The 25,313-nt window shown below is 46.4% G+C and overlaps 1 protein-coding gene and 1 long non-coding RNA gene across 2 annotated transcripts in view; one reads left to right on the top strand and one right to left on the bottom strand.

Moving 5' to 3' along the window:
- The window catches only part of MYH13 (myosin heavy chain 13), a 51,670-nt gene extending 29,432 nt beyond the window's left edge, over positions 1-22,238 (top strand). Inside the window, exons 20-39 of the mRNA XM_088788956.1 lie at positions 1,122-1,377; positions 2,851-3,093; positions 4,701-4,877; positions 5,873-6,018; positions 6,134-6,224; positions 7,233-7,622; positions 9,901-10,027; positions 10,111-10,229; positions 12,443-12,639; positions 13,005-13,188; positions 13,570-13,735; positions 14,395-14,519; positions 15,283-15,591; positions 15,672-15,875; positions 17,372-17,497; positions 17,793-17,963; positions 19,881-19,985; positions 20,088-20,183; positions 21,617-21,751; positions 22,132-22,238. Of these exons, the coding sequence (XP_088645082.1) occupies positions 1,122-1,377; positions 2,851-3,093; positions 4,701-4,877; positions 5,873-6,018; positions 6,134-6,224; positions 7,233-7,622; positions 9,901-10,027; positions 10,111-10,229; positions 12,443-12,639; positions 13,005-13,188; positions 13,570-13,735; positions 14,395-14,519; positions 15,283-15,591; positions 15,672-15,875; positions 17,372-17,497; positions 17,793-17,963; positions 19,881-19,985; positions 20,088-20,183; positions 21,617-21,751; positions 22,132-22,146 (3,382 nt within the window). The 3' untranslated portion in view covers positions 22,147-22,238. The remainder of the gene's footprint in view (positions 1-1,121; positions 1,378-2,850; positions 3,094-4,700; positions 4,878-5,872; positions 6,019-6,133; positions 6,225-7,232; positions 7,623-9,900; positions 10,028-10,110; positions 10,230-12,442; positions 12,640-13,004; positions 13,189-13,569; positions 13,736-14,394; positions 14,520-15,282; positions 15,592-15,671; positions 15,876-17,371; positions 17,498-17,792; positions 17,964-19,880; positions 19,986-20,087; positions 20,184-21,616; positions 21,752-22,131) is intronic.
- LOC141568875 (uncharacterized) overlaps positions 1-25,313 on the bottom strand; it is a 102,061-nt gene that overhangs the window by 68,601 nt on the left and 8,147 nt on the right. The gene's annotated exons all lie outside the window — the stretch shown is intronic.

Consider the following 25,313-nt stretch of genomic DNA (forward strand, 5'->3'; position numbering starts at 1 on the left):
CAAGAAAAAAGAACTTTCTGAAATAAGCTTTGCATGGCCTGAGAGAGGGAGAACGGCAAGCAGGTCATAGTGTTTGGAGCAAGGATCAAGAGGCAGGCCGTGAAGGCAGCCCTGTCCCACGTTAATGAGCCCGTATTGGATCGTCTGGTTGATGGGGGAGCTGTGCAAGGTGTACAAGGAGACGACTGAGAGTGTCAGGCTTGCAGCTCAGAGAAGTCACCCGGGCTATCAGGAGAGCAGAACTGAGAGGACGAGAGGCCAAGACCAAGTGGCTGCAAAAGTCCAAATAAAAGATGACAAGGACCTAAATTAGGAAACAGTCAATGGGTAAGAGAGGAAGGGATGGGTTGAAGGAATACTTAAGAGTTTTATTCCTTCAATAATTCAGCAGCATGACTAGCAGCATTGATGGCTGGTTATGCGCGGGAGTTTCAAGGAGAAGGGCATTTGGATGGAAACCCATTCTCCACAGTGTCCTGATACCCTGTGTAGCTCTAACATTGTCGTTGCCGTAACGGGCCGCCAATACGTATTACTCAAGACCATCTCCCAGGCAACTAGCTTGGTGGGGCGAATGGAAGCCAGCGCAGAAATAAAAAATATCCCAACGAAGGGGCCAGTTTAAAGAAAAGAAAAGTAAGTTTTCTGGTACACATGAGTTATGTGATATGAAGCTACAGAAGATGATGAGTTGGGAAACCGTGTATGGGTGTCACTGGGACATAGACAACAGTCAAAATGAAGAAAATAGATCAGTTCTACTAGGGCAAGAGTCTGGGAGATGACCAGTGGACTGAAGACAGGTTCCGGTACACAGCTACACTTAAGCAGAAAGAGGGAGATCATGTAGCAAAATACTGTGAAACATAAAAACTGCTTTGTCATGGAAGCTAGGTAAGTGGGAGGTCCACACATGGCCCATGCCTCGCTCACCTCCCAACCTTTGCACGTGCTGTTTCCTCTGCCCCCATTGCAGAACCTGCTCTGGAGCCCATGGGATCTGCACAGCTTAGCTGTACCTCCCTCCCACCCACCCGGGAAAGGTGTAGGTCCATGGGGAGGTGAGGGTGGAAACGAGACCTTGCTGTGGTTCATTAATCCCACTCCTAATGGATGTACAGGGAGTCCATTTTCTGTATCCAGTACAACATCCGTTCTTTTATGAACGTCAAGCACTGGCCCTGGATGAACCTATTCTTCAAAATCAAGCCCCTGCTAAAGAGCGCAGAGGCGGAGAAGGAGATGGCCACCATGAAGGAAGACTTCGAGAAGGCCAAAGATGAACTGGCCAAGTCTGAGACTCGTCGGAAGGAGATGGAGGAGAAAATGGTGTCCCTGCTGCAGGAAAAGAATGACCTCCAGCTGCAGGTCCAGTCTGTAAGTACCTTCTTCTTGAGCATAGAAAAGGAGCAACCTTGAGGCCTCATCAGGTGTCTATTCAAGGGACATTGGTGCCACCCAGTGGTCATACAGAGTATTGCCTCACCACCTTACCAGTAAAAGGAAGACCTGGCCCTGGCTTAGGGGAAGCAGAGCATGTGTCTTCAAAGTCAATTTCTGTTAGCCCTGATTTCTCCCTGTCTTTCATAGCAGAGTTAGATCTATTTTGCTGTAGGTATGAGTGGTATGTGTCATGATAATAAAAGCTGTCAGGAATGCACCAAATATTTTAAAAATCACGTAAATAAAAATAAACCATAAAATTAAATGATTCAAAGTAGAAGAGTAATTTTCTATACATGATTTTCAGTAACATGCTTATAGTCAAAAGTGCTTGAAAGATATGCATTTTCAATCAAAGAAATAGAGGAAACAAAGCCATATATACAGTGTGTAACACTCTGGCTGTGTAATAGTATCATTTCAGAGAGTTAAGGCATTTATCATTTGCCCTTTTTAATAAGCTCCCTAATACCTTTACCTTTTGCCTAATATGCAAAGCATTTTATCCTCCCCTTTCCACTATCCCAATCAGTATAGTGTGCTTATTAAGAGCACTTTCCCAAGCACAGCGGGCAACAGAACAACTTTTAGAACCAGATCACTGGGCTTAGATCCCAGATCCTCCGTTTGATAGCTGTGTGACCTCGGGCAAGTTACTTATCTTCTTTGTGCCTCCGTTTTCTCATCTGTAAAACGGGCATAATAATTGTACCCACCTCACAGGGTTGCTGAAAGGATCAGAGGAGTCCATGCGTGTAAAATGCCCAGCACACAGCACATGATCAGTACACACATGCCTAGTCTTGCCAGTATCTTTTCATCCATAACCATGAAATGTGTGTCCAGTTCTTATAATACTCTCATATGAGAAGCGATAACCCAATTAAGTTTCAGAACTAATCTCAGTCTGTCCTAAAGACTCATTACAGAGTCTCCTGGGATATGTATTGATTTAATCCCTTATTCCTGTTGACTTGGAATTTTCTGTTCTGTGGCTCAAGGAGGCAGGGCTAAGGAGATGAAGGCAGCACTTTTCTGTTGAAAGTTAGAAGGTAGTAATGTCTTGAAAATGTTAGTTAGCTTTTGATAACATAGAGGAGATGGGTCACTTTTCAGCTGGTGGTGGTAGAAAGAGTGAGACGGCCGGATGTCCAGAATTCCCAGATTGCAGAAGCTTTATAAACTTCATGAATGCCTTTGCTTGAAATTATTTTGGGTGAATTTTTATTAAGTGGATGATGTCCTTCATGGTTAAAAAAAAAAAAGTATGTGGATGATATATAAGCATATGTGCATACTAGACCACTCCTTAGGTCTAGTTCATGGGCTTTTGGGGAGTAAAACTCTGCCCTCCTAGACAACGTTGATCAAAAGGCTGATCAAAACATAATGCTCTGCTTCTTTCAGGAAATGGAAAACCTGATGGATGCTGAGGAGCGGTGTGAGGGGCTCATCAAATGCAAGATTCAACTGGAAGCAAAAGTCAAGGAGCTGAATGAGAGATTGGAAGAGGAGGAAGAAGTAAATTCTGAACTGGTTGCCAAGAAGAGGAACCTGGAAGATAAATGCTCTTCTCTCAAAAGAGACATTGACGACCTGGAGCTGACCCTAGCGAAAGTGGAAAAGGAGAAGCATGCCACAGAGAACAAGGTGGGCAAACCCAAGGGATCCCCACAGTTTCTTGAATGATCCTGACTCCCTCTCCGTAAGGAGGAGACAGCCATGGCAGGACCCCCATTAACCCAACATTGCCATGAAGTAAGAGGCAAGAGTGGGTAGATGGGTGCTTAGGCCACATCAGGTTCTGTCCTCTGCTTTCCTCTCTACCACGCAGGTTTGCTCCATCCTTCTCCTGCCTGCCTGGTACCACAAACTTCCAGTCCCAGCCCTTCCTCCACAAAGCAGGAAGGAAGTCCTAGTCATCTTTGTTTCTCACCACACTTGACACAGGAAGAGTAAACAAGAATGCCTACAGGGGCCAGACAGATGAGGGAGGTGGGTGGTGAAGGAGGCAGAAAGCTAGATAGTGGTAAGGACTGGCAGGGAGCTGGGGGTAAAGGGACCCTCCTGCGGTGTTGGTAGACTATAAACTGATGCAGCCTTCGGGAAAGCCATCTGAAAATACTTAGTCGAATTAAGAACCCATATATCCTTCAACTCAGTGTTTCTGCTCCTTGGCATAGACCAGGGAATTTCCCCACCAGGCCATAAGGGGACATATACAAAGGTGTTCATGGCAGCATTCCTTGTGGCAAGGGAGAGCTGGAGGCAGTACGGGGGTCCACACTGGGAATGGAGAGGTGAGATGTGGATACACACCAGGGAGTACTACACAGCCATCAAGAGCAACAGGTTTGTGCACGCAAAGCAACAAGATAGATATAAAAGACCTAGTGCTGAGTGGGGGGGCGTAGTAAGAAAATGAAATATACAGCATGATACCATATGTAGACTAAAATGACGTGCACACAAAATAGTCAATATTTTACAAAACTAAATGAAGGACACAATAGATGATTCATTTTATAATGGTTGCCAATGAGGTGGAGCAAAAGGTGAGGTTGGCCAGGTGTGAGATGACTCAGTCAGTGTTGGATGGACAACTGGGAGGGGTGGAGCCTGTGGCAACTGTAGAGCTTTCACCCTGTCCACAGTGGCAGCCAGGACTCAGCTCCAGCCAACTGTCGCCAGGTGGGAATGGCAGCTCGAGGTGCTGTGTTCAATCTTAGTTGCAGGGGGCGGAGCCCACCATCCCATTGCCAGAACTTCCAACTTTATCCAAGCCAGAAATCCAGATTTTATGTGAAATCTCATGTGTTTCAAGGTTGATAACTTCTTCTAAAGTTGTAAACCATTATGAGGACTAAAGACAAGGTGTCTGTGGCCAGATTCAGCCTATGGGTAAGGAGTTAGCAATCCCTGATCTGGAAGGATGTTGTACACGGGGAAAGTTCAATTTAAGGCTTTAAAGCTCCGTGTCTGATGCCCTTATCCTGCTTCCTGACAACACAGGACTCCTATTCTGGATTTTCTTGAGAGTATCTCATGCTTCTCCTTCTCCTTCCTGCCTCATTCTAAACCCCAATCAGCCAACCCAATAAACAATGCCCGTGGATGTGTTATGATGAGTATAGATGGATGTGTTGTTCTTCAGAGCCAGCAACTTTGCATTCAACAGTGTCCTTCAATAAAATAAACAACAGCCTTTGCTGGAAACTTCCGGTTTAATTGTTTCAACATCCCATGTATTTTCCCAGGTAAAGAATCTTTCTGAAGAAATGACAGCCCTTGAAGAAAACATTTCCAAATTAAGCAAGGAGAAGAAATCTCTGCAGGATGCCCATCAGCAAACACTGGATGATCTTCAAGTGGAAGAAGACAAAGTCAATGGTCTCATCAAAATAAATGTCAAGCTGGAGCAGCAAGTAGATGACGTGAGGATATTTGACTGCTATGCTCTAACACATGTTGCTTACGGGAGCTCAGGCAAGGCAGAGTCTATACAAGACTCAGGGGTGGAGCGTTCAGACTCTGGAGTCAGAATCACTCCCTTGGCCTCTCAGCCCACTCCAAATACATCTGGAACGCTGAGCGAGCCACCTAAACTCTGAAACCTCAGTTTCCACCTTGTGAAATGGGGATACAGCCAGCTCCGCCTTGGAAGTTCCCCTGGAAAGCTCAGCACGTAGAGAGTGTTAGTAAAACTGTTAGCAGCTAACGTCATCACCATCACCCACCTTAGCATCCATCTCTAGGTCCTTTGGGTTCCAAAAGCTCCAGGCCTGTTCTAACATTGTTCAACAGGAGTTCCATTTGTGACCGTGAAAATTATCATCCCTTCCCCCTTCACGTTGCATTTTGTTCTTGAGGTAAGAGGCAGGTTCGAAGTGTTCAGGTGTCACTGCCAACTGTGGCTAGAACTTTACCAAGTCGCCTTAATTTTCCTGAGGTCAGAGCAGGTGTGCTCCACCCCTACACCCATCCCCCCTCCATGTGTGCCCAAGCATGTGCCCGCGCATACACACACACACATTCACTGCCTAAGTCTCCCCACAGTTGCTTGGGGAAAATAGGAAAGGAGTGCTCACGTGCTGTCTGGACCTTCATAGGCACAACTGTAGCAGCGCCTGTCCCGAGAAGCCCAAGAGCATGCACCTATGGGCACCATGTTTCTACAGGGAATATGGCCCAGGACAGATCAAGTGGGAATCAGCTGAAAGAGGCACCATAAAGCCCCTGAGGGCTCCAGCCCCCTACGGTAACCTTTGCTAGAAGACAGTAGAATGAAGAAACAGGGGAGAACTTGCTTGCTCCCTCCCGGGGCCAGAGACGTGCAGTCACACCTTAAGGGAACCCAAGAAAGCAATGGGCTGACGGGCTAGCTCATTTCACCAACAGGGTCTCAACCTTCCCACCCATGTCTTCCCAGCTTGAGGGCTGCTTGGAGCAGGAGAAGAAACTGCGGGCTGACCTGGAGAGAGTGAAGAGGAAGCTGGAAGGAGATCTGAAAATGTCTCAGGAATCCATTATGGATCTAGAAAACGACAAGCAGCAAGTAGAGGAGAAGCTGAAGAAGTAGATATTTCATTTTCATTTTCACCTCTGTGTTTGAGCCCCAAAACCAACTTTCCCCTTGAAAAGGCTTGTATTTCATATTATTTTAAATACACACGTCTATATCTGTTTGCAGGAAGGAGTTTGAAATTAGTCAATTACAAACCAAAATTGACAACGAACAAGTTCACAGTCTGCAGTTACAAAAGAAGATTAAAGAACTGCAGGTGAAAGCGTGGAACCTTCCCGACCCTGGAAGCCCTTTCGCCAGCCCTCCTTTCCCTGTTCCCCTCTATTGTTTCTTTAGCTTCTTCCTTTCCACCTCCCCTTGGAGCTCGAGAGAATGCCATGGCCTTCCTTTTGTTTTTTCAAATTAATAACTTAATTTTCTACATAACACATAAATAGATTTCCTTAAAAATAATTAAAATATTATCAGTAAGTCTGAATATTATTGATAAAGGTGTTTTGATCACCCCCCCTAAGCCCAGTGCCCTCACCATTATCTCAAAAGTCACTACCAGTTTCAGTCGGATGTGAATTCTTCTGGATATTTTGCTATGGATTTATGTATCCAATTAACACCCCAAAAATATATGATATATACTGGGGGTGCCAAAAAAATGTGTACACATTTTAAGATGGTCAACATTACTCAAGCAGTAGTTCATCATGATCAGAAGTGTATGGACGTTAATGGTAACCACTTTGAACACCTCTTGTAATTGCAGAAGTCAAATGTGACTTGTATTCATCTTTTGTTATTAGTATATATTGAGTGTTACAATTTTAATATAGAGTTTTCCTTTCCTTATGTATACATTTTTGGGTCACATATCTATGTTACACACAGGTATGTTTATATATATACATAAAAATATAAAGGAACAAAAACAAAGTATATAAGTATACAGATATAAAAATATTATCACACTGAGACTGTCATTCTGCCGCTTGCTCCTTTCATGTAGCATTGTGTCCTGCAAAGCTGTCCATGGCAGACATGGGTTGACATCTAACTGCTTCATGGACTCCTAGATAGCATGGCTCCCTCACAGTTAATTTGACCATTCCCCTATTGATGGACATCTAGATTGCTGCCAAGTTTTTTTCACCAATTTAATGTTACAATGTATTCTTTACTTTATGATACCTGCATCCTATCCCTCACCACCCTCCCCTACCCAAGGTGAGCTGTTGTCCCCATAACATTCCTGATACAATGACCCTTTCAGGCCCGCACAGAGGAGCTGGAGGAAGAGATTGAAGCAGAACACACACTCAGAGCCAAGATTGAGAAGCAGCGCTCAGATCTGGCCAGAGAACTGGAGGAGATCAGCGAGCGGCTGGAAGAAGCTGGTGGGGCAACTTCAGTCCAGATTGAGATGAACAAGAAGAGGGAGGCTGAGTTCCAGAAACTGCGCAGGGACCTGGAGGAGGCCACCCTGCAGCACGAAGCCACCGCGGCCACCCTGAGGAAGAAGCACGCGGACAGCGTCGCTGAGCTCGGGGAGCAGATAGACAACCTGCAGAGGGTCAAGCAGAAGCTGGAGAAGGAGAAGAGCGAGATGAAGATGGAGATCGATGACCTGGCCAGCAACATCGAAACCATCTCCAAATCGAAGGTACCTGACCCTTTGCATTTGGCAAATGCGAGGCCACCGTATCCACCTGCCCAGTGGGCATGTGTCATTCAATGCCCCAAACTCACTGCATGTTCCAACCTGAAACTTTCCCCACTCCCAGTTCCCCGAATTCAGGCAAGTCAGTCAAGCTTGATGTAATGATCTGCTACGATTCGAGGTCTCGTCATCCTTCCAGAGGCTTTCAGAAAGCTTCCAATCCATCTGGCATTTTCTAGAACTAAACCTGTGGGTGGATTGTACCAACAGGCCTTGCTGGGTATGGTTATCTACACGGAACCGTCTTAGTCCACAATATTAGTCCCTGCGAGGCATAGCCGATAAGAGGTTATAGCTGACAGTGGGGTGGACCCAGGTTTTGTGGCACTTGAAACACATAAAACTTAGGAGGGGAGGGTCTCTTTAAGAAAATATACATAAAATATGAATACAAAGTTAAGCATGTAAGTAAATATTTATTTAGAAGGAGAAAAATAAGTCACAAATTACTGGCACCTCGGAGACTGTGGTTCCTGTCTTCTGAGACCTCTTTAGGCCATTTGTCAGAAATGCCCACCTGGAAATAAATTCTTTCTGTGACTGGCTTCCCCTCCCCACCTGGAACCTACAGTTCCCAGCATAGTGGGGCCCATGCAAATGAGGGCACAGAAGATTCAACTTCAGGAGCTTCTGGGTAAACGGGCCTCCGTGCGTGACTTTTAAGCAAAGATTGTACTGTATGCTCCTAGATTCAAGCATTGCCTTTGTTCTGGGGAGCTCAGAGTTGTACTTTGGGCTGCTTAGCTGGGCTGCAGAAAGTGGAGACCCCAGATGTGGGGCCGTGCACTTCCTACAGAAGGTTGCCCAGAAGGTCAGGGTGTCCATGGAGAAAAGGAATGAGAGACATGGATCAGAGAATTAAGTTGGTCTCCGTGGACCCTCTTTCTGTCTTTATTTAGCGTCTGGGTTCACACTGCTCCTTCATTCTTCTGATTTCTTCCTCGCTCCCTGGCTACAAAATCCTTTCTCTTTCTTTATAGTTTATTTTTCTGGCTGTCTCATTTTTTCCTTCCCCTAAGAAGTATGTCTGTATATATTCTTACTCTCCCTCCTTCCTTTTCCCCTCCCTCCCTCCCTTTTTTCCTTTCTCTTTCCCTCTCCCTCTCTCCCTCCCTCCCTCCTTCCTTCCCTCTCTCCTCCCTTTCCCCAACCCCTTTCCCCACTGTAGCAAGCCAAGCCAAAACAGGCTGTAGGTTTGGCTGAGTTACAAGACACCCAGCATCCCCCACGTGCTGCGCCTATAACCCAGCCTCCCTACAACCTCCCCATCTGCACCATCGGTTCATGCTCTCGGGTCTCACTTTTAAATTCCCACAGAAGAAGTACTTTATATTGCCCTATATTTTTTAAGTCATTGTATCCTTTGATTTTTCTCTTTGTTGAGTCCCCCCATCCCTTTTGCAACTCGCCCCAATTTAATTATTTCTTTTTTAAAATTAAAGCTTATTGGGGTGACAATGGTTAGTAAACTTACATAGGTTTCAAGTGTACAATTCTGTATTACATCATCTATATATCACATTGTGTGTTTACCACCCAGAGTCAGTTCTCCTTCCAACACCATATATTTCATGTCCATAGATTATCTTCTCAAAGATATCCTAAGCTCCTTGAGGACTTGCTTTCAATCTAGTATCCCTGTCTTCTGCTACCATCTCACTTTGCAGCCTAAGGACAAATAAGCCTAATATATTTACTTTATGGGATGTGGGGTGGGAGGGAGAGGGAAAAGGTCTATAACATATACAAGATTTTTAAACAAACTTCACAAAAATACAGACCAACTATAGGTCACAGTGGGTGACGCTACATGCCACCATCACCACAGGGAACTTTTGTGTAACTAAATGAAATGCTCACCTGAATCTATTTTTTGCAAACAGACACATCAGAAGGTAATATTATTCACATGGCACTAGAATTACTTGTATTACAAGAAGATCCTGGGGCTCCTTTGAGTGGCATCATCTCAAAGGTTTGTTTACCAATCATCAAATACTTATCTACCAAAAGCTGAGGTTCCAAGCTATGGGGGATTAAGGAGCAATCACAAATAAAAATAAAGCAAACCTGAAATGAGTCTTTTTCTAAACTGACCTTTATGTGTTTCGTATTTTTGTTTTTATTTTATCTGACAAGAAGCTAACCTATCAAACTGTCCAGTTCAATACTGGACACCAGGAACCTATTTTTCTCATAAATGTTGACTTTCTTTTGAAAGAGTAACATGGAAAGAATGTGCCGGACTGTGGAAGACCAATTTAATGAACTCAAAGCCAAGGAAGACCAACAGACACAGTTAATCCAAGATCTGAACATGCAGAAGGCAAGACTGCAGACCCAAAATGGTGAGGATGGGCAGGGCGCTGTGGTCAGGGGCCGTGGGACAGGGCAAGCTGCAGCCTGACGTGGGGGCCACCCTGTTTGGTAGGGGAGCTGAGCCACCACGTGGAAGAGAAAGAGGCTCTGGTCTCACAGCTGACCAAAGGCAAGCAGGCCCTCACCCAGCAGCTGGAGGAGCTTAAGAGGCAACTGGAAGAAGAAACCAAGGTAGGGACACTTCTTCTTGGTATGGCAAAGTCACAGTACCCAAGAAGCTGCCTGGAGGCAGTGCTGCATCCCAAAGTCGGATGCTTCTCTCGGCTTTGGAGTGTGGTAGGGACCTAGTCTGGAGGTTAGAGGACCTTGGTATTGGATGTCCTTCCTCAGAGAAGGAAAATTCTTTCAGGGTGCTCCTCCTTCTGGGCTCCTCTGTCCCCCACAGGGTGGTCTGACAAACTCCCCGCTCCGGGCACGGGCGTCCCCACCCCCATCACTGCACCAGTTTGCCCATCTCTGGCCCCTGTGTATTCTATCACTCTGCCCAGAAATTCATCCCAGCCCCTAAAAAAGTCCTCCTCTTTCTTCTTCATCACACTTTGTGTGTCACCTGCTACAACACCCAATTGTAGGCTCCCTCCCTCCAAAAAGGCCTCCTGGTTTTAGGGGCACCCTTGGGACATCTGCATAAACATGAACTTTGGGAATATCTAGATATTTATGTTTATCGTCCAGGTCTCCCCACTGATCTGTAAGCTCCTACAGGGCAAGAATAACTTTTCCCCACTGTAGTTGTAAACAGGTAGTACAGTGCACAGTACAGCAGTCCCCACAGTGGGGGCTTAGTGAATGCTGCCGGCGTGTGTTCAAGCAATAGAATGAGAATCCAGGAGTCCACAAAAGTGTGTAATTGTAATTTTGAGGCTGGCATGCACTAGCTAAGACTTACAGGGCAATCTTTTGGACTTCTCCCAAGCTCCATGTAAAAAAGAGCCAGTGCTATGTTTCTTTCCCATCTTTCTATTACGTGGTAAGGTTCTTTGGTGGACATGGAGAGCAGGGAGGCGAGGAGAGTGGTGAGGACCAGATCCTCACCAAGTAATGAGGAGGCCATTATAGGAGCCGGGGTGTCCTCGGCCAGGATACAGTAGTGACTAAGTTTTCCTTCTTGGGCAAAGTTTGTTGTTTATTTGTGTCTTTAAAAAGTATGAAATGTATGAATTACTGCATTTAATTGACAAAACTCTTTATTTGATGGTGGCACCAGAGAGTGTTTTTTGACCATAATGATGAGAGCTAAGCTAAACTGTCTGTCCTGACCAGATAAGAGTGTGTGATGGAGGCCTCTGGGCACGTCCTGCCCTGCTCAGGAAGAGGCGGCAGAGCCGTGGAAATGGCACAGCTCACGTAGAGTTTGCTGGTGTGGGGACACAGCCCACTGTTGACACCAAAAGATGCTTCTGGGTTTTTCATAATCACAGCATTCCATAACATTGCATCAAATAGTGAGAGAATGATTCCCTTTCTAATTTTGTTTCAATTCTTCTGACTACATAAGGACACAGTCTCGATTTGGATACCATCTCTCTAGCACTTTCTTATTTTCCTTGTTAAGACATAGAGAGTAGGTCTTGGGCACAGAGCCACAGCAGCAAAGCACCTAGTTAGAAAGGTGATAACGTTGCTTTTTCCATTGCATTTCTTCTTCTTTTTTTTTTAAGATTTTTATTATTATTGGGAAGGGGAACAGGACTTTATTGGGGAACAGTGTGTACTTTCAGGACTTTTTCCAAGTCAAGTTGTTGTCCTTTCAATCTTAATTGTGGAGGGTGCAGCTCAGCTCCAGGTCCAGTAGTTGTTGTTAGTTGCAGGGGGCACAGCCCACCATCCCTTGCGAGAATGGAACTGGCAACCTTGTGGTTGAGAGGACGCACTCCAACCAACTGAGCCATCTGGGAGCTCAGAGGCAGCTCAGCTCAAGGTGCCATGTTCAATCTTAGTTGCAGGGGGCACAGCCCACCATCCCTTGCGGGACTCGAGGAAGCGAACCAGCAACCCTGTGATTGAGAGCCCACTGGCCCATGTGGGAATCGAACCGGCAGCCTTCGGAGTTAGGGGCACAGAGCTCCAACCACCTGAGCCATGGGGCCAGCCCCATTGCATTTATTCTTATGCTTACCTGTGTTTGTGGCAAATGTTAATGGTTTCCCATCTACTATAATGTAATAGTTTACTTTTTAAATAAATATATTTAAATACAATAAAGGAGTCAACTTTTAAAAAATTAAGTAAAGAAAACAGGTGATATGCTGTATAGCAATAGCAAAATTTGTGAAGGCAGCGTGGGAATGATACAATTTGGGAAATGCTGGTTTAAGTGAAAATACCTTAACTTGGAAAATGGCCAAACATTTTTGCAATTTGTCACCACTGTAATTCCACAGGCCAAAAACGCCCTGGCCCACGCCCTGCAGTCCTCCCGCCACGACTGTGACCTGCTGCGGGAACAGTATGAGGAGGAGCAGGAAGCCAAAGCCGAGCTGCAGAGGGCGCTGTCCAAGGCCAACAGCGAGGTTGCCCAGTGGAGGACCAAATACGAGTCAGACGCCATCCAGCGCACGGAGGAGCTGGAGGAGGCCAAGTACGGGCTCCCAGGTTACGGTAGGAGAGGTGACCCTAACACACAAGCGAAGGAACAGAGACTTCTTCCTAGAGCATCTCTCTTCCCAGGTTTTTGGGGGTTTTAAGCATTCAGATAGGGGGGTCCCTGTCCTTCCTGTGTGGTACTGTCCATTCACCTGGTTTCCTTGGTGCCTCCTTGGTGGCCTGCTTTGCCACTAAGCACTTTGGGATTCTTCAGATGCTACTTAAATCCTCTCCACTCATCAAACCCTAGGTCTTGGTCTTATCAAGTTCCAATCCCTTGTAGACTGTTTGTTTCTCTTCTCATCTGACCCTTCTGAAATAGTCCACCTTTGCCAAGAAAAATAAATCTGGTTCCCTTAGGAAAAAACTGGCCCAGAGGCTCCAGGAAGCAGAGGAAACAACGGAGGCGGTGACCTCCAAGTGTGCTTCCTTGGAGAAAACCAAGCAGAGGCTTCAAGGAGAGGTGGATGACCTGATGCTGGATTTGGAACGGTCCCACACAGCCTGTGCCTCCCTGGACAAGAAGCAGAGGAACTTTGACAAGGTCCTTCCCTAAAGAGCGATTGATCGTAGTGGAAATGAAAGTGACAGTCTTTCACGCCCACATACATGTGTGAAATGCACACATAGTCAGAGCCTCAAGTCGCAGTTTGGGGAGGTTTTGGGATTTGCAATGTCTCTTTACTTTTGTGACAGTCCCTACAAAGGGAATTTTAATTTTGGCTAAAGCTAATTCAGCTTACATTGAGACTAAAACATCTTTAATAAGACAGCAGATCCCTGTAGGGATATCAGAGTTTAGAGCCCCTGGTCTAGAATGAGGCCTCTTCTTGTCCCTAAGGATAGAAGGGTAAAACCTTGGCATTCCTGACCATCCCCTGGCCCTGTCTGCTTCTCACATATCCCTTTGTCATCTCCCTCCTAGGTCGTTGCAGAATGGAAGCAAAAGCTGGATGAGAGTCAAGCTGAACTGGAAGCAGCTCAGAAAGAGTCCAGGTCACTTAGTACTGAAATCTTCAAGATGCGAAATGCCTACGAGGAGGTAGTGGATCAGTTAGAGACGCTGAAGCGGGAGAATAAAAATCTGCAAGGTGAGTTCTCTCCCCACCACAGGTGTGGGATATTCCCCTTCTCTTCCGGCCACCCCTCCCCCATGTGGCCACAGCCACCTCCAAACCCCTCCTCCTTCCCACCGCCCCACAAAATCCTCACATCTACTCAGTTTACCCCGAGCCTGAACCCTCCTGATATAAGGCACAGTAGCAGCAAAGTCCCATTGTTGAAAACGGAGGGTTGCAAAGTTCACTGTTAAAGAAAAAAGATTTCCATGGATTGTCTCTATGTGGCTTTGTGTCCTTGGGCATGTCAGTAAATCCCTTAGGACCCCAGACTCCTGACCTTCAAAACTAAACCAGACCCGATGCCCCCTAAAACCCCTAAAGTCTAGTTCCAAAAGACTGATTCTATGTATTTTCTCCACAGTTCTTTTCTCTGGTCCTCTCTGGACCATTTTGTATATTTTCTGAAGTTTTGGGGCTATACAGTGCTCTTGTCACCTGTCTCTCTGCATAGTTCAGGTGAAGCAACCCACTTGTGTATTGCTGACACCTCACCCAATGGACTTCCCACACTGCACTGTCTCCTATAGAAATGTCATGAATGAATCACCAGTCCTTAAACTGCCTGGCAAATGTCTGTGCTATCAAACGAAACCCACTGCGATAGCCTAATCCAAGCCTGTCCTTTGCAGAAGAGATTTCTGACCTAACCGAGCAGATTGCAGAAGCTGGCAAGAATCTTCAGGAATTGGAGAAGACCAAGAAGCAAGTAGAGCAAGAAAAGTCAGATCTCCAGGCTGCCCTAGAAGAGGCGGAGGCAAGTGTCTTAGATGTGACACGCAGAAGCTCAGGAGGGCAGGACCCTGAAGGCGGGGGAACCAGAACACTCGTTTGGGGGCCCTCCCTTCCAGGGGGCACTGAGGCCCCACCGGGAAGAATATCCAGCCTTCCTGGGGCAAACAGCTGTGTTTCTGCTGCTTCATTTCCTGGTGTCCTCTAGTCAACCATATTTCCCCTTTTAAAAATAAATTTGTTCATTATGTCCTCAATGTCCTCTCAGAAAGCAAGAAATCACTCATCAAAGATCCCAAGAGCTGGCTCAGAAGCCCTCAATTGCACACAATCCTCTTTGGCTACTGGGAATTCTGCATAGTCAAAATAGTGCAGTGTCCTGATGTCACAATCAGCTGTGGCCAGTGCAGGGCGGGTGACTGAGATGGTTCTGGGGAAATTTGCATAAGTCAGGATAACGGAAGAGCAATTGCCCTGTCATTTTAGAGAAGAGATTGGCTCCTGACTTATGGCTCCATATAAACAGACACACTCAATAAAATTTTCATTAATTCTCAAAGATGCTCTATCCCTCTCAAGACATTATTGTTAATAATAAAGTTTTGATTCCACTTTCATTACTTGTAGGGACATTTGGAAGCAAATGGTTTGACCTCTTTGAGTATTGTTCTACTCATCTGTAAAATGGGTATTATTGTCATACACCTGTTATCATAATGGAAATGAAAATACCTGTTCAAGAAGATGGCTATCCTCAGCACTTTCAATCTCTCCTTTGCTTTTATTAGGGTTCCCTGGAACATGAAGAAAGCAAGACTTTGCGTGTCCAACTAGAGCTGAGCCAGGCAAAATCCGAGCTTGACCGCAAGGTCGCTGAGAAGGATGAAGAAATGGAGCAGCTGAAAAGAAACAGCCAGCGAGCAGCGGAGGCCATGCAAAGCATGCTGGATGCTGAGATCCGGAGCCGGAATGACGCGCTGAGGCTGAAGAAGAAGATGGAGGGAGATCTGAATGAGATGGAGGTACAGCTGGGCCACTCCAGCCGCCAGTTGGCAGAGACCCAGAAACACCTGCGCGCCGTCCAGGGTCAGCTCAAGGTGAGGCGTGGCCTCCGGCGGGTCTGGAGGGGCCCTCTGCCTGCCCTGGGTTCGGGCCTCACGGCTGGTTTTCCCTGAAGGACTCCCAGCTGCACCTGGACGACACCCTGAGGAACAATGACGACCTCAAGGAGCAGCTGGCCATTACGGAGCGCAGAAATGGGCTCCTGTTGGAGGAGCTGGAGGAGATGAAGGCGGCCCTGGAGCAGACGGAGCGGACCCGCAGGATGTCGGAGCAGGAGCTGCTGGATGCCAGCGACCGCGTGCAGCTCCTGCACGCCCAGGTGCGCCTGTCCTCCCTGCACCTGAGGTCCACCTGGGGGCAGGGAGGACAGCGGCACGATGGAAAAGAGCACCCGCTGTTCCTCCCACACTCGCGGTCAGGACAGTTCCGTTTAGTTTAGTACTTGGAATAAGTTTGACTCCAGACGGACAGGTTTCTGAGCTTTCTTTCATCTGAAGATAAAAGGTCACGTATGTTGTGGGGAAATCAGAGCAAGGAAGGGTGGGTTGTTGCACAAAGCGGCTGGAAAAGGCTTCATGGAGGAAGTAACATTTAAGCCACAATCTTAGAAAATTAGGATTGTCTTTCCAAAGAATTATTTTTATCCAAGTTTTTAAAAAATTCCTTGTTATGAAAAATGGAGAATATAAGCAAACGAATAGAAGAAAAATACCAAACCTATTGTTAACATTTTGAGATCTTTCGTTCTAAGCCCTTGTCTCTGTGCATAAATATATTTTTTGTAAAAATGTGATCAAAGTGTTTGCAACTTATTTTCATTGAACTGTGTGTCATGAACATATTTCTACATCTTTAATCTTCTATGACTATTTTTAATGACAGAAAAGTAGTCCGTTACTGTTGTGTATTATGGCACTTTTATTTAATCAATTCTTTCTGGTTGGATATTTTACATTGTTTCCCCCCACAATTAAATAGATTGCTATGATGAACTTCTTTATAACTAAGTTTTCACATATATCCATTATTATTTTCCTAATATTCCTGTAAGTGAATAAATTCCTAGAAGTAAAACTTCACGGTCAAAACAGCAAAGACATTTGTAATATATTGTAAACTGATCTTTAATTAGGTTGTCCCAATAATTGATCCCATTGGGAAAGTATGTAAGAGCGCTTTCCTATAAATGCTCAAAGACCTGAGCTATTATTATTTTAATCTTCACCAATTTTATTGTTGAAAATACATCTTAAAAATTTTTATTTCTTTGATTACTAATGAGGCAGAATATTTCATCATATTTTTTTTTTTTTTGCCACTTGTATTTCTTCTAGTGTGTCTTATCTATTTGTACTTTTTGCCCTGTTTTCTTATTGATTTGTCTTATGTGTTAAGGAAGGGAATATTTTTTTCAGTGATATACACTGCAAATGTATTTCAGTTTGTCCTCACTCTTGCCATTCCGTTTATGGTATATTTTGATCGTTAGAATTATTTTTCATTTGATATAGTTATATCTATCAATCATTTTCTTGTTCCAATACCTTTCGTTGAATGATCTATTCTTCCTCAAATATTTGAAAGCCTACCTTGATCATTTATTCAATTATTTTATGTGCAATTTTGGGGTCTGTCTCAGGACTTTCAATTTGGTCAAAAAAGAAATGATATCTATAATAGCAAATCCCCCCATGTGAAAAATAAGAAATGAAACATGATTGTGATTTATATCCTTCCCCACCCAACTCTCTCCCTTCCAAGTGTTTTAAGGGTCCAAATATAACTTACACTTCTGGTCTCTAATTTTTCTTGTAGAACACAACCCTGATAAATATCAAGAAAAAACTGGAAGCTGACATAGCCCAGTGCCAAGCAGAGGTGGAGAACTCTGTCCAAGAATCTAAAAATGCAGAGGAGAAGGCCAAGAAAGCTATCACGGACGTGAGCTCTGTTCTTTCTTTTCAGAGATGCCATTGGGAGATATGAAAGGGGCTTCTAAACCAGGGCATGGCAAGTAGGTTTTCTCTCCACAAGACCCACAGGCAGTCTGTTGTGGCTTCCTGGAGAGGTGAAATGAGCAGAGGCAAAGTGGGGAGGAGGGCTAGGCGTGCTCAGTGAGGGCTGAGGGAGGGAGGCGCATGTCAGCATGCACAGTGCCAACCTTAAGAGCATCTCCTGTATGGTCTGGGTAGGGAGGGGCGGATGGCCCACTGACATTTTTTGTGAACTTTACCAGGCGGCCATGATGGCTGAGGAGCTGAAGAAGGAGCAGGACACCAGCGCCCACCTGGAGCGGATGAAGAAGAACCTGGAGCAGACGGTGAAGGACCTGCAGCACCGTCTGGATGAGGCTGAGCAGCTGGCCCTGAAGGGCGGGAAGAAGCAGATCCAGAAACTGGAGAACAGGGTAGAGTGGCTACAGAGGACTCTTACTCTGAAAGTGATATCCAGTTCAGCAGCTTCAGGCAGAACCACAATCCGGAAAGTTAGATGGTGGGAAAGTGGCCACTGACTGAGTGGACTGCAAACTTAGTTTGAGGACTACTTGCAAAACTCCGTGGGAGCCAAATTTCCCACCCATTTCAGTTTTGCTGGCCCTTACTCTCCAACACACACAAATCCACAGATGTGAAATCTGTAGTCTCCCTCCGTCTCCCGCTCCTGGGTCTTATTCCCTTCCCAGGTCTCCTAATCTCTAAACACAATCTGCAACGCAGTGTATTTCTCACTGCATCCTAAATGGAGAGTGATTGGCACTTCCTCCAGGCTAGTGCAATTCACCAGGAAAGTCAATGCGTCACACAGGACTGTCCTGCCTTTGCTTCACCTGGGAAGGTATTTTGTAGTTGTTTAGTTTCTTTCCTGATCGTTCCCTTTGTTTTCTGTTACCCTTGTTTTTTCCCTTTAGACCTGTGATGGCTTATTTCATTTGTTGTCAGAATGGGCTCTACTACCAGTTAACATTTTGGAGAAGGGCTCTGCAGAGGAGCTTGTCTGGATGTCTGTATTGTAACTGGGAGAGAGGAAATGAAAGAGTGGGAGGGAAAGAGGAGGCAAAGAGAAGGAAACCACTTTTCCCATCAGGAAAGACCCAAATACAGTCATTCTTTATGCCAGTCTCCCAAGGACTGGTCACCAGTACTTATACACTTTAAATGTGAAAGGCTAAAAACTACAAGGCATGAGTAATAAGCAAACACCAGGGAAGTAAGAGCTCACAAAAAAAATTTATTTAAATGCTTATTTTTAATTATTCCCAGCTATTCTATTAAAATGAGCTTAGGCCTGTCCTTCTCATGGATCTCACCCTCAAGGGAGGGCTAGACCCCATGCCACCCTCTGTGATTTCTGGGTTGGCGGGAGCCCTCAGCCAGCCTCCCCCTTGCATGGTGAGGAACCTCGAAAGTCCTCAAATTCCCAGCTGCCCAGTTACTTTGGTTTCATAAACTTTACAGAGGCCTAGAGAGCACTCCCAGGGAAACAGGTGTCTTGTAGAACCTGATGGAAGAAAGCTTCCCAGGACCCATGAGGCAGGGGGTGAGGGATGGGAGTCTCATTTGAAAGAGTGCCCAGAGTTAGCCTGTCCCACTAGTAGATTTCAAAGTTGATCTGGTGAGTCTGCAAGTGCCGAGCCATGCCCTCTCTGTGGTGGCTGGGATTCTGGGTGGCTGGCCGCCACCCCCATTTCTTGGCTCTCTCTGGATTATGGAGTTGGGGCCAGAGTTGGTGAGCTGAGTTCTCGGTAGTATCCTCTCCCTTCAAGACTTCAGGAAAGGTGGCAGCAGCTATGAAATTAACACCTGTGTAGCACTTTATCACTTAAAAAATACTTCCACATCCTTTGTCTAGTTTGATCCCCACATTGGGGTAGCTTGGGCAGGAATGATAATCTCCAGCCTAACTATACAAAAACTCATGCCCAGGTTCTCTCCATGACCCCTGCTGCCTTACTTGATCAGGAACCAAGGCCACCGTGAAGAGTTGTGCAAGTTTCACTTGTGGGGAGAAGTCGGGGCTGCAGCACAGCCTCGCCATGCTGTGTAACCTGAGAGGAAGGGACATCTTTTGCAAAGCCCGACCCGATAGCCAAGCTGTGTGCGCCTGGGGCTGCCCCTGCCCAAAGAAGGCACCTTGTTCTCATTTGTGCAAAGCCACTATTAAGAAGTCTTGTGAATAAAATGTGGTTTCTGAGCCCTAGGAGGAGACACTTTTGCAAACTATAATTAGAGGATATTGAGTTCACCCTAAAATGACGAACACATGAGTCCGTGAGAGAAGCCTGGGAGATCTGACTTGAATTCTGCATTCTCTTCACCACATCCAGGTGCGGGAGTTGGAAAATGAGCTTGATGCTGAGCAGAAGAGAGGAGCTGAAGCTCTGAAAGGGGCCCACAAATACGAGAGAAAAGTCAAGGAAATGATGTACCAGGTAGAGGTCTCAAAACCTCAGTGAACACTTTGTCTGTCGATCAGACCTTGTCAGACTCAGCGGTGGGTTTGGGGGCCCCTGGCATTGCTGTTCTGTTTGCAGGCTGAAGAAGACCGCAAGAATATCCTTAGGCTCCAGGATCTGGTGGACAAGCTTCAGGCCAAAGTGAAGTCTTACAAGAGACAGGCTGAGGAGGCCGTGAGTACTGGAAATCCCAGAAGCCCACGCCGGCCTGGGTGTCCCCACGCCCTGAGCAGGAGTGCATTCCTGTTTCCTGGAGTCCACAAAACCTGAGGCCTGAGTTTTCACAGGCTATAAACACAAGGATGCTTGCCCTCCTCTCTCCCCTGGTCTGTGTTACACAATCCTGCCTCATCTCCACCTCCTCTGTGCCGCTTGCCTCATCCCACATGGCCTGACCCCCTCGCTCCCTTCACTCTCCTGCAGCCCACCTCTATCTCACCTCACCCACCCCAAAGCATCTTAGCCCACCTGCCAGCCTCGCTTCACCCTGACTCAGATCACCTCAGCACACCCCGCCAGCCCTCCCTGCCCCATGACCTGACCTTAGACACCCCATCCCAGTTCACATCATCCCGCCCACCCCCTCCTCCCTGGTCCCCACCACCTCATCCTTCCCCAGCTCTCCCTAACTCCCACCACTCTAGTCCATCCTTTTTCATCTGCCCTTGATCAAATAGGGGAAACCAACAGGGAGAAAATGGAATCAGCTAAAACCAGCATTTCCCAAAGAATCTTCTGGACACACTATGTCTGAGGTTATGTTAGCAGGAAACCAGGGCTGGGAGTTGGCGGGGAGGCGTGGGGGGGAGGGGGGCGGTGTTTTCTTTTACAGAAAAGAAATAGTTTGGGAAATGCTGGGTTAAACAAAGCTGAAGTGACTGCTTTCCTTCAAGGATTTCTCAGATTTTGTAGGGCATATGTAATTGACTCTTCAAAGTGGAAGAGGCATTCTAGAATGTAGCATTTCCTACCCTTAATGGACCTGGGAACCTTTTTATTACATGCAGAGCATCCCATAGGACTAGTGTTCTGAAGAACAAAACTGGGGGACTCTGCCCTAGATAAGTGACAGCACATGGCTTCTCTCCTTGTCCTTTTTCTTCCCTGCCCAGGAGGCTGGTTGGTTCCATCCTGATTTCAGGGAGGCAGACCTAAACTGGTTACATGTCGGGAAAGATTCATGTCCCTCGCATTAGTACAGTCACAGTAGGACTGGCCAGCCTGGAAGGTGCCTAGGAGGCCACCGTTGTCAGGAACCCTTGGTTCATGCTGAAATAGACCCATACGATGCCCTGGTCACAGGCAGATGGTGCTGGTGCAAAAATAAGGCAAAGGGGACCTGGGCCATATGTCCTGACACCTCCAAGTGCCTTGGGAAGACTCTGGACTTGAGTCTCATTCAAAGAGCTCCAGTGGGAAAGACAGCATAGAGGAGGTGTGTAAGGGAACAGGGGTGAGGTGCAGAGAGCTCAGCTTTCTGTCCTCTACAGTCAGATCTGGGGCCCAAGCTCTCCTTGTTCTCCAGTTCCCCAGAGGCCTGCAGGGACTGAGGGCCTCAGAGACAGAATAGAGGTTCCTCAGCCTCCTACCCCTCATCTTCTGTTCAGGAGGAGCAGGCCAACACGCAGCTGTCCAGGTGCCGGAAAGTCCAGCACGAGCTAGAGGAGGCTGAGGAGCGGGCCGACATTGCTGAGTCCCAGGTCAACAAGCTGAGAGTCAAGAACCGAGATGTGGGAGGCCAGGTGAGAGCAGACTACTTCTCCAGAAGTCCTGAGCCCAGGACCAAGGGAGGGTGTCTGTGGTGCCTCTTCCCTGATGCTGGTCATCCACTCACAAATGCCACTACTTTAGCCAGGACCCTGTGGTTCTAGGCTCACAGGAGAACAAACAGAGAGGGACCAGAAGCCACACAGCTTATCATTTCATCCCTCCCTGTTGCAGGAGGCTCTGCCCAATAACTAAGGCCAGCCTGCTTTCCAGGGGCTTACCTGCTTTGTTTTTACAATGCCATTCCTTAATATTTGTTTGACGTTGCAGCCTTTCCTGCTGCCCACTTGAAGATGATATTCAGCCTCGCCTTTGTTTGACTCATATCCTGTGTACAAATTTTTTTCTCCCACAGAAGATGGAAGAGTGAGGCCCTCCTGATGCCCGTTGCCATGGGCACCTCCGGGAGAGTGGAGGGAAGATGTTGTGAGAAATAAATTCCTCTAACTACTCAGATACTCAGCTCTACTGTGTTTATTATTGTGGTCCATTTCCCCTTCCATGGGGTGGTTTTTACATCCTTGCCTGACCTCTTATTCCTGTAAAGAAAGTAAGGAATATGAAAGTGGAGACTCCTGGCCGCATGCAGAAAGGTGGAAATCCAGCCAATTGTCAGATAAAGTACCAGCTTCCAAAGCATTTAAAAATAAAGAACCTTTCAGATAACTATAGCACATTTTCTTCCTAGGAACTCACGATTCTTTCAAATTCAGTTACCCATTTTCTCCCTAAATTTTCAGATAGGGAAACTGGGCTCAGATAGACTAAGTACTCTGGCTGTAGTTGTCCATGGCAGGGTGGAGAATAGACCCCAATATCCCAGACTCCCAGACAGGGCTCTTTCCACCAAACATCTCTGATTTTCCACCCCACCCCTCTTGCAGACCATGTCTGCACTGAGACCCACCCACAGCACCCATAACATCTGAGCAGGTGGTAGGTACTCTCAAATGCAGGCACTCCTCGGAGGGCAAGTGTTTTGGGAAAGACTGGATTATGGCTTGCCTATCTTGCAAGCCTTGCTTCTCCTTCTGGCTGGGATCGCTCCTCTCTTCCTACATGGACCCATCCCATGGTGCTCAGGGCCAAAAGGTGAAGGGAACAGTTGGACCTGGGGAGCCATTCACTTCAAAAGTCTGGACTGAGGCTGGGCCCAGGCACTCAAAAAGAACTTGCTAGTTTTAGGGCTCACTCCTGGCCCCTACGATCCCATTGATACTCATTATGTTGATTCACTTACCCTGAAGGGGTGGGAATGTAGCAGGTTGGAATAAGGACAGGGTTGGGAGGCAAGACTAAATTTAAGTCCCAGGCTGATCACTTAATAGCTGTAGCTGTGTGGCCTTGGGTTGGTTACACATATTCTCTGAACCTGAGGTGCCTCAAACGGACCTGTGTGGTCAGGAGCATGGACTGTGGGTTCTAGAAACCTGAATGGAATCCTGATGTCACATGCCAACTGTGTGGCCTTGGGCAAGTTAGTCTCTTCTCTGAGCCCAATTTTCTTGTTCTGTAAAGCAGAAATAACAATAAAAATTACAGCTTCAGTGGAACAGATGGGGGATTTGGGTGACAAGGGTGCAGGGTTTCTTTTGGGGGTAATGAAGATGCTTTAAAATTGATTATGGTGATGGATATATGACTGTGTATAAACTCAAAGCCATCAAATTATATGGTATGTGAATTATATCTCAATAAAATCATTGACTGGTAGTAAGTACTGGCTTACAATGTACTAGGCAACGAGATAAGTACACTATCCTCTAACATCTTGGATCATCCCTTCTCTCTGGCCTTCTAGATTGCCTTTTCCATCTCATCACCAGCCCACACCAAGTGCCTTTGACATGGTGGGGCTGAAAGTTGAGGAGGGCTGGCAGCAGTGATGGTGGCAGGAAATGATTCTGAGGTCAGGTGACCTCAGATGTCTGATGTCACCATTATCATCATCACCACCATCATCACCACCATGGGCACCACCACCACCACCACCATCATCATCATCACCATTGCTAAACTTTAGGAATGAAAAAGTCTATTAACAATGATCTTATTCTCCTCAGTTTCACAGGCAAGGAAACTGAAGCCATTCTCAAAGTCCCCAGATACCAATCCCTAGTCCAACCCTCTTGCCACTCCGCATTGCTCTCCCAAGAAGAGTGATAATGCCACTTCGTATACAAAGAACAATTGTGTACGATGTTAAGCAGTCCCATGTCTGTTTTTCTCCTTTCCATTTCGGTCCCCCAACAAATCCACCAGGAGATCAGACAGGTATTAATACCTTCGTTTTCCAGACGTGTTGCAGACAGGGTACAGCTTACCCAATGCTGAGCAGGGAATTAGAGGGCAGTTCTTCAGAGTTGCCATATAGCACAGAGTCTCACAGCAGTGGGTTTTCCTTCCGTGTGGTGTGTGCTGTACTGGTGAAATCCCTGGGTGCCAACCTGCCTGGGTCCCAGTCCTGCCCCATCACTCACTAGCTTTGTGATTTGAGGCAAATTACTTCACAACTTTAAGTTTCAGCTTCCTCGCATGTGAAATGGTGTATAACAATGTAATTTATAGGGTTGTTTTGAGAGGTAAATAAGAATATGCAAGAAGTGCCCTTGATCTAGAGCCTGGCATATAGTTAGCACTCTGGCAACCTGTTATCATAATGGGGAGGGGGAGACATGACCTCAGGACATAGGTAGAGTGTAAGACAGGGGTCCAGATGGACAACAGTCTGGGGCTTTGGCTGTGTCTCTAAGGGACTTCCTCTGTTTGAGGAGTTAATACACCAGGCAATTGAAGGTTATAAAAAAAAAACAACACAAAAATTCCTATGGAATCACTCCTCCCTGACAAAAACAGATCTGAATTCCATCGGCTCAAGTACCCCCCAATTTACCTATGGACCCCGAGGAAGAAGCCACCCCCAAGTATCTCTGCACTTACCTGGCCCTCCACATCCCAGCCCTGAGCCCCCAGATCTCTGAGTTAAAAGAGAAAAAAACATTCCTGTACCCTTCACGGTTCATAACAATGTCTTATACCGCATCAAAATCCCAATTATTGGAGGAGGCCGGATGGCTCAGCTGGTTAGAGCGGGAGCTCTGAACAACAGGGTTGCTGGTTCAATTCCCACATGGGCCAGTGAGCTGCACCCTCCACAACTAGATTGAAGACAATGAGCTGCCACTGAGCTTCTGGAGGGGCGGCCGGATGGCTCAGATGATTAGAGCACGAACTCTCAACAACAAGGTTGCGTGTTCAATTCCCGCATGGGATGGTGGGCTGTGCCCCCCGCAACTAAGGATTGAAAACAGCGACTGGACTTGGAGCTGAGCTGGGCCCTCCACAACTAGATTGAAGGACAACAACTTGGACCCTGGAGAAACACACTGTTCCCCAATAAAATTTTAAAAATAAATAAATAAATAAACAGAAGGCAGAAGCCAGAATTCCATTAAACGTTAGTTTGTAACAGCTGAAGAATAGTGAGAGGAAACAAATATATTATGTTTTCCTATTAAATTAGAAAATAAATTTTAA

The sequence above is a fragment of the Rhinolophus sinicus genome, chromosome 12 (genome assembly GCF_057876585.1).
Source record: "Rhinolophus sinicus isolate RSI-liver-muscle chromosome 12, RSI-T2T, whole genome shotgun sequence".
Classification (NCBI taxonomy): Eukaryota; Metazoa; Chordata; class Mammalia; order Chiroptera; family Rhinolophidae; genus Rhinolophus; species Rhinolophus sinicus.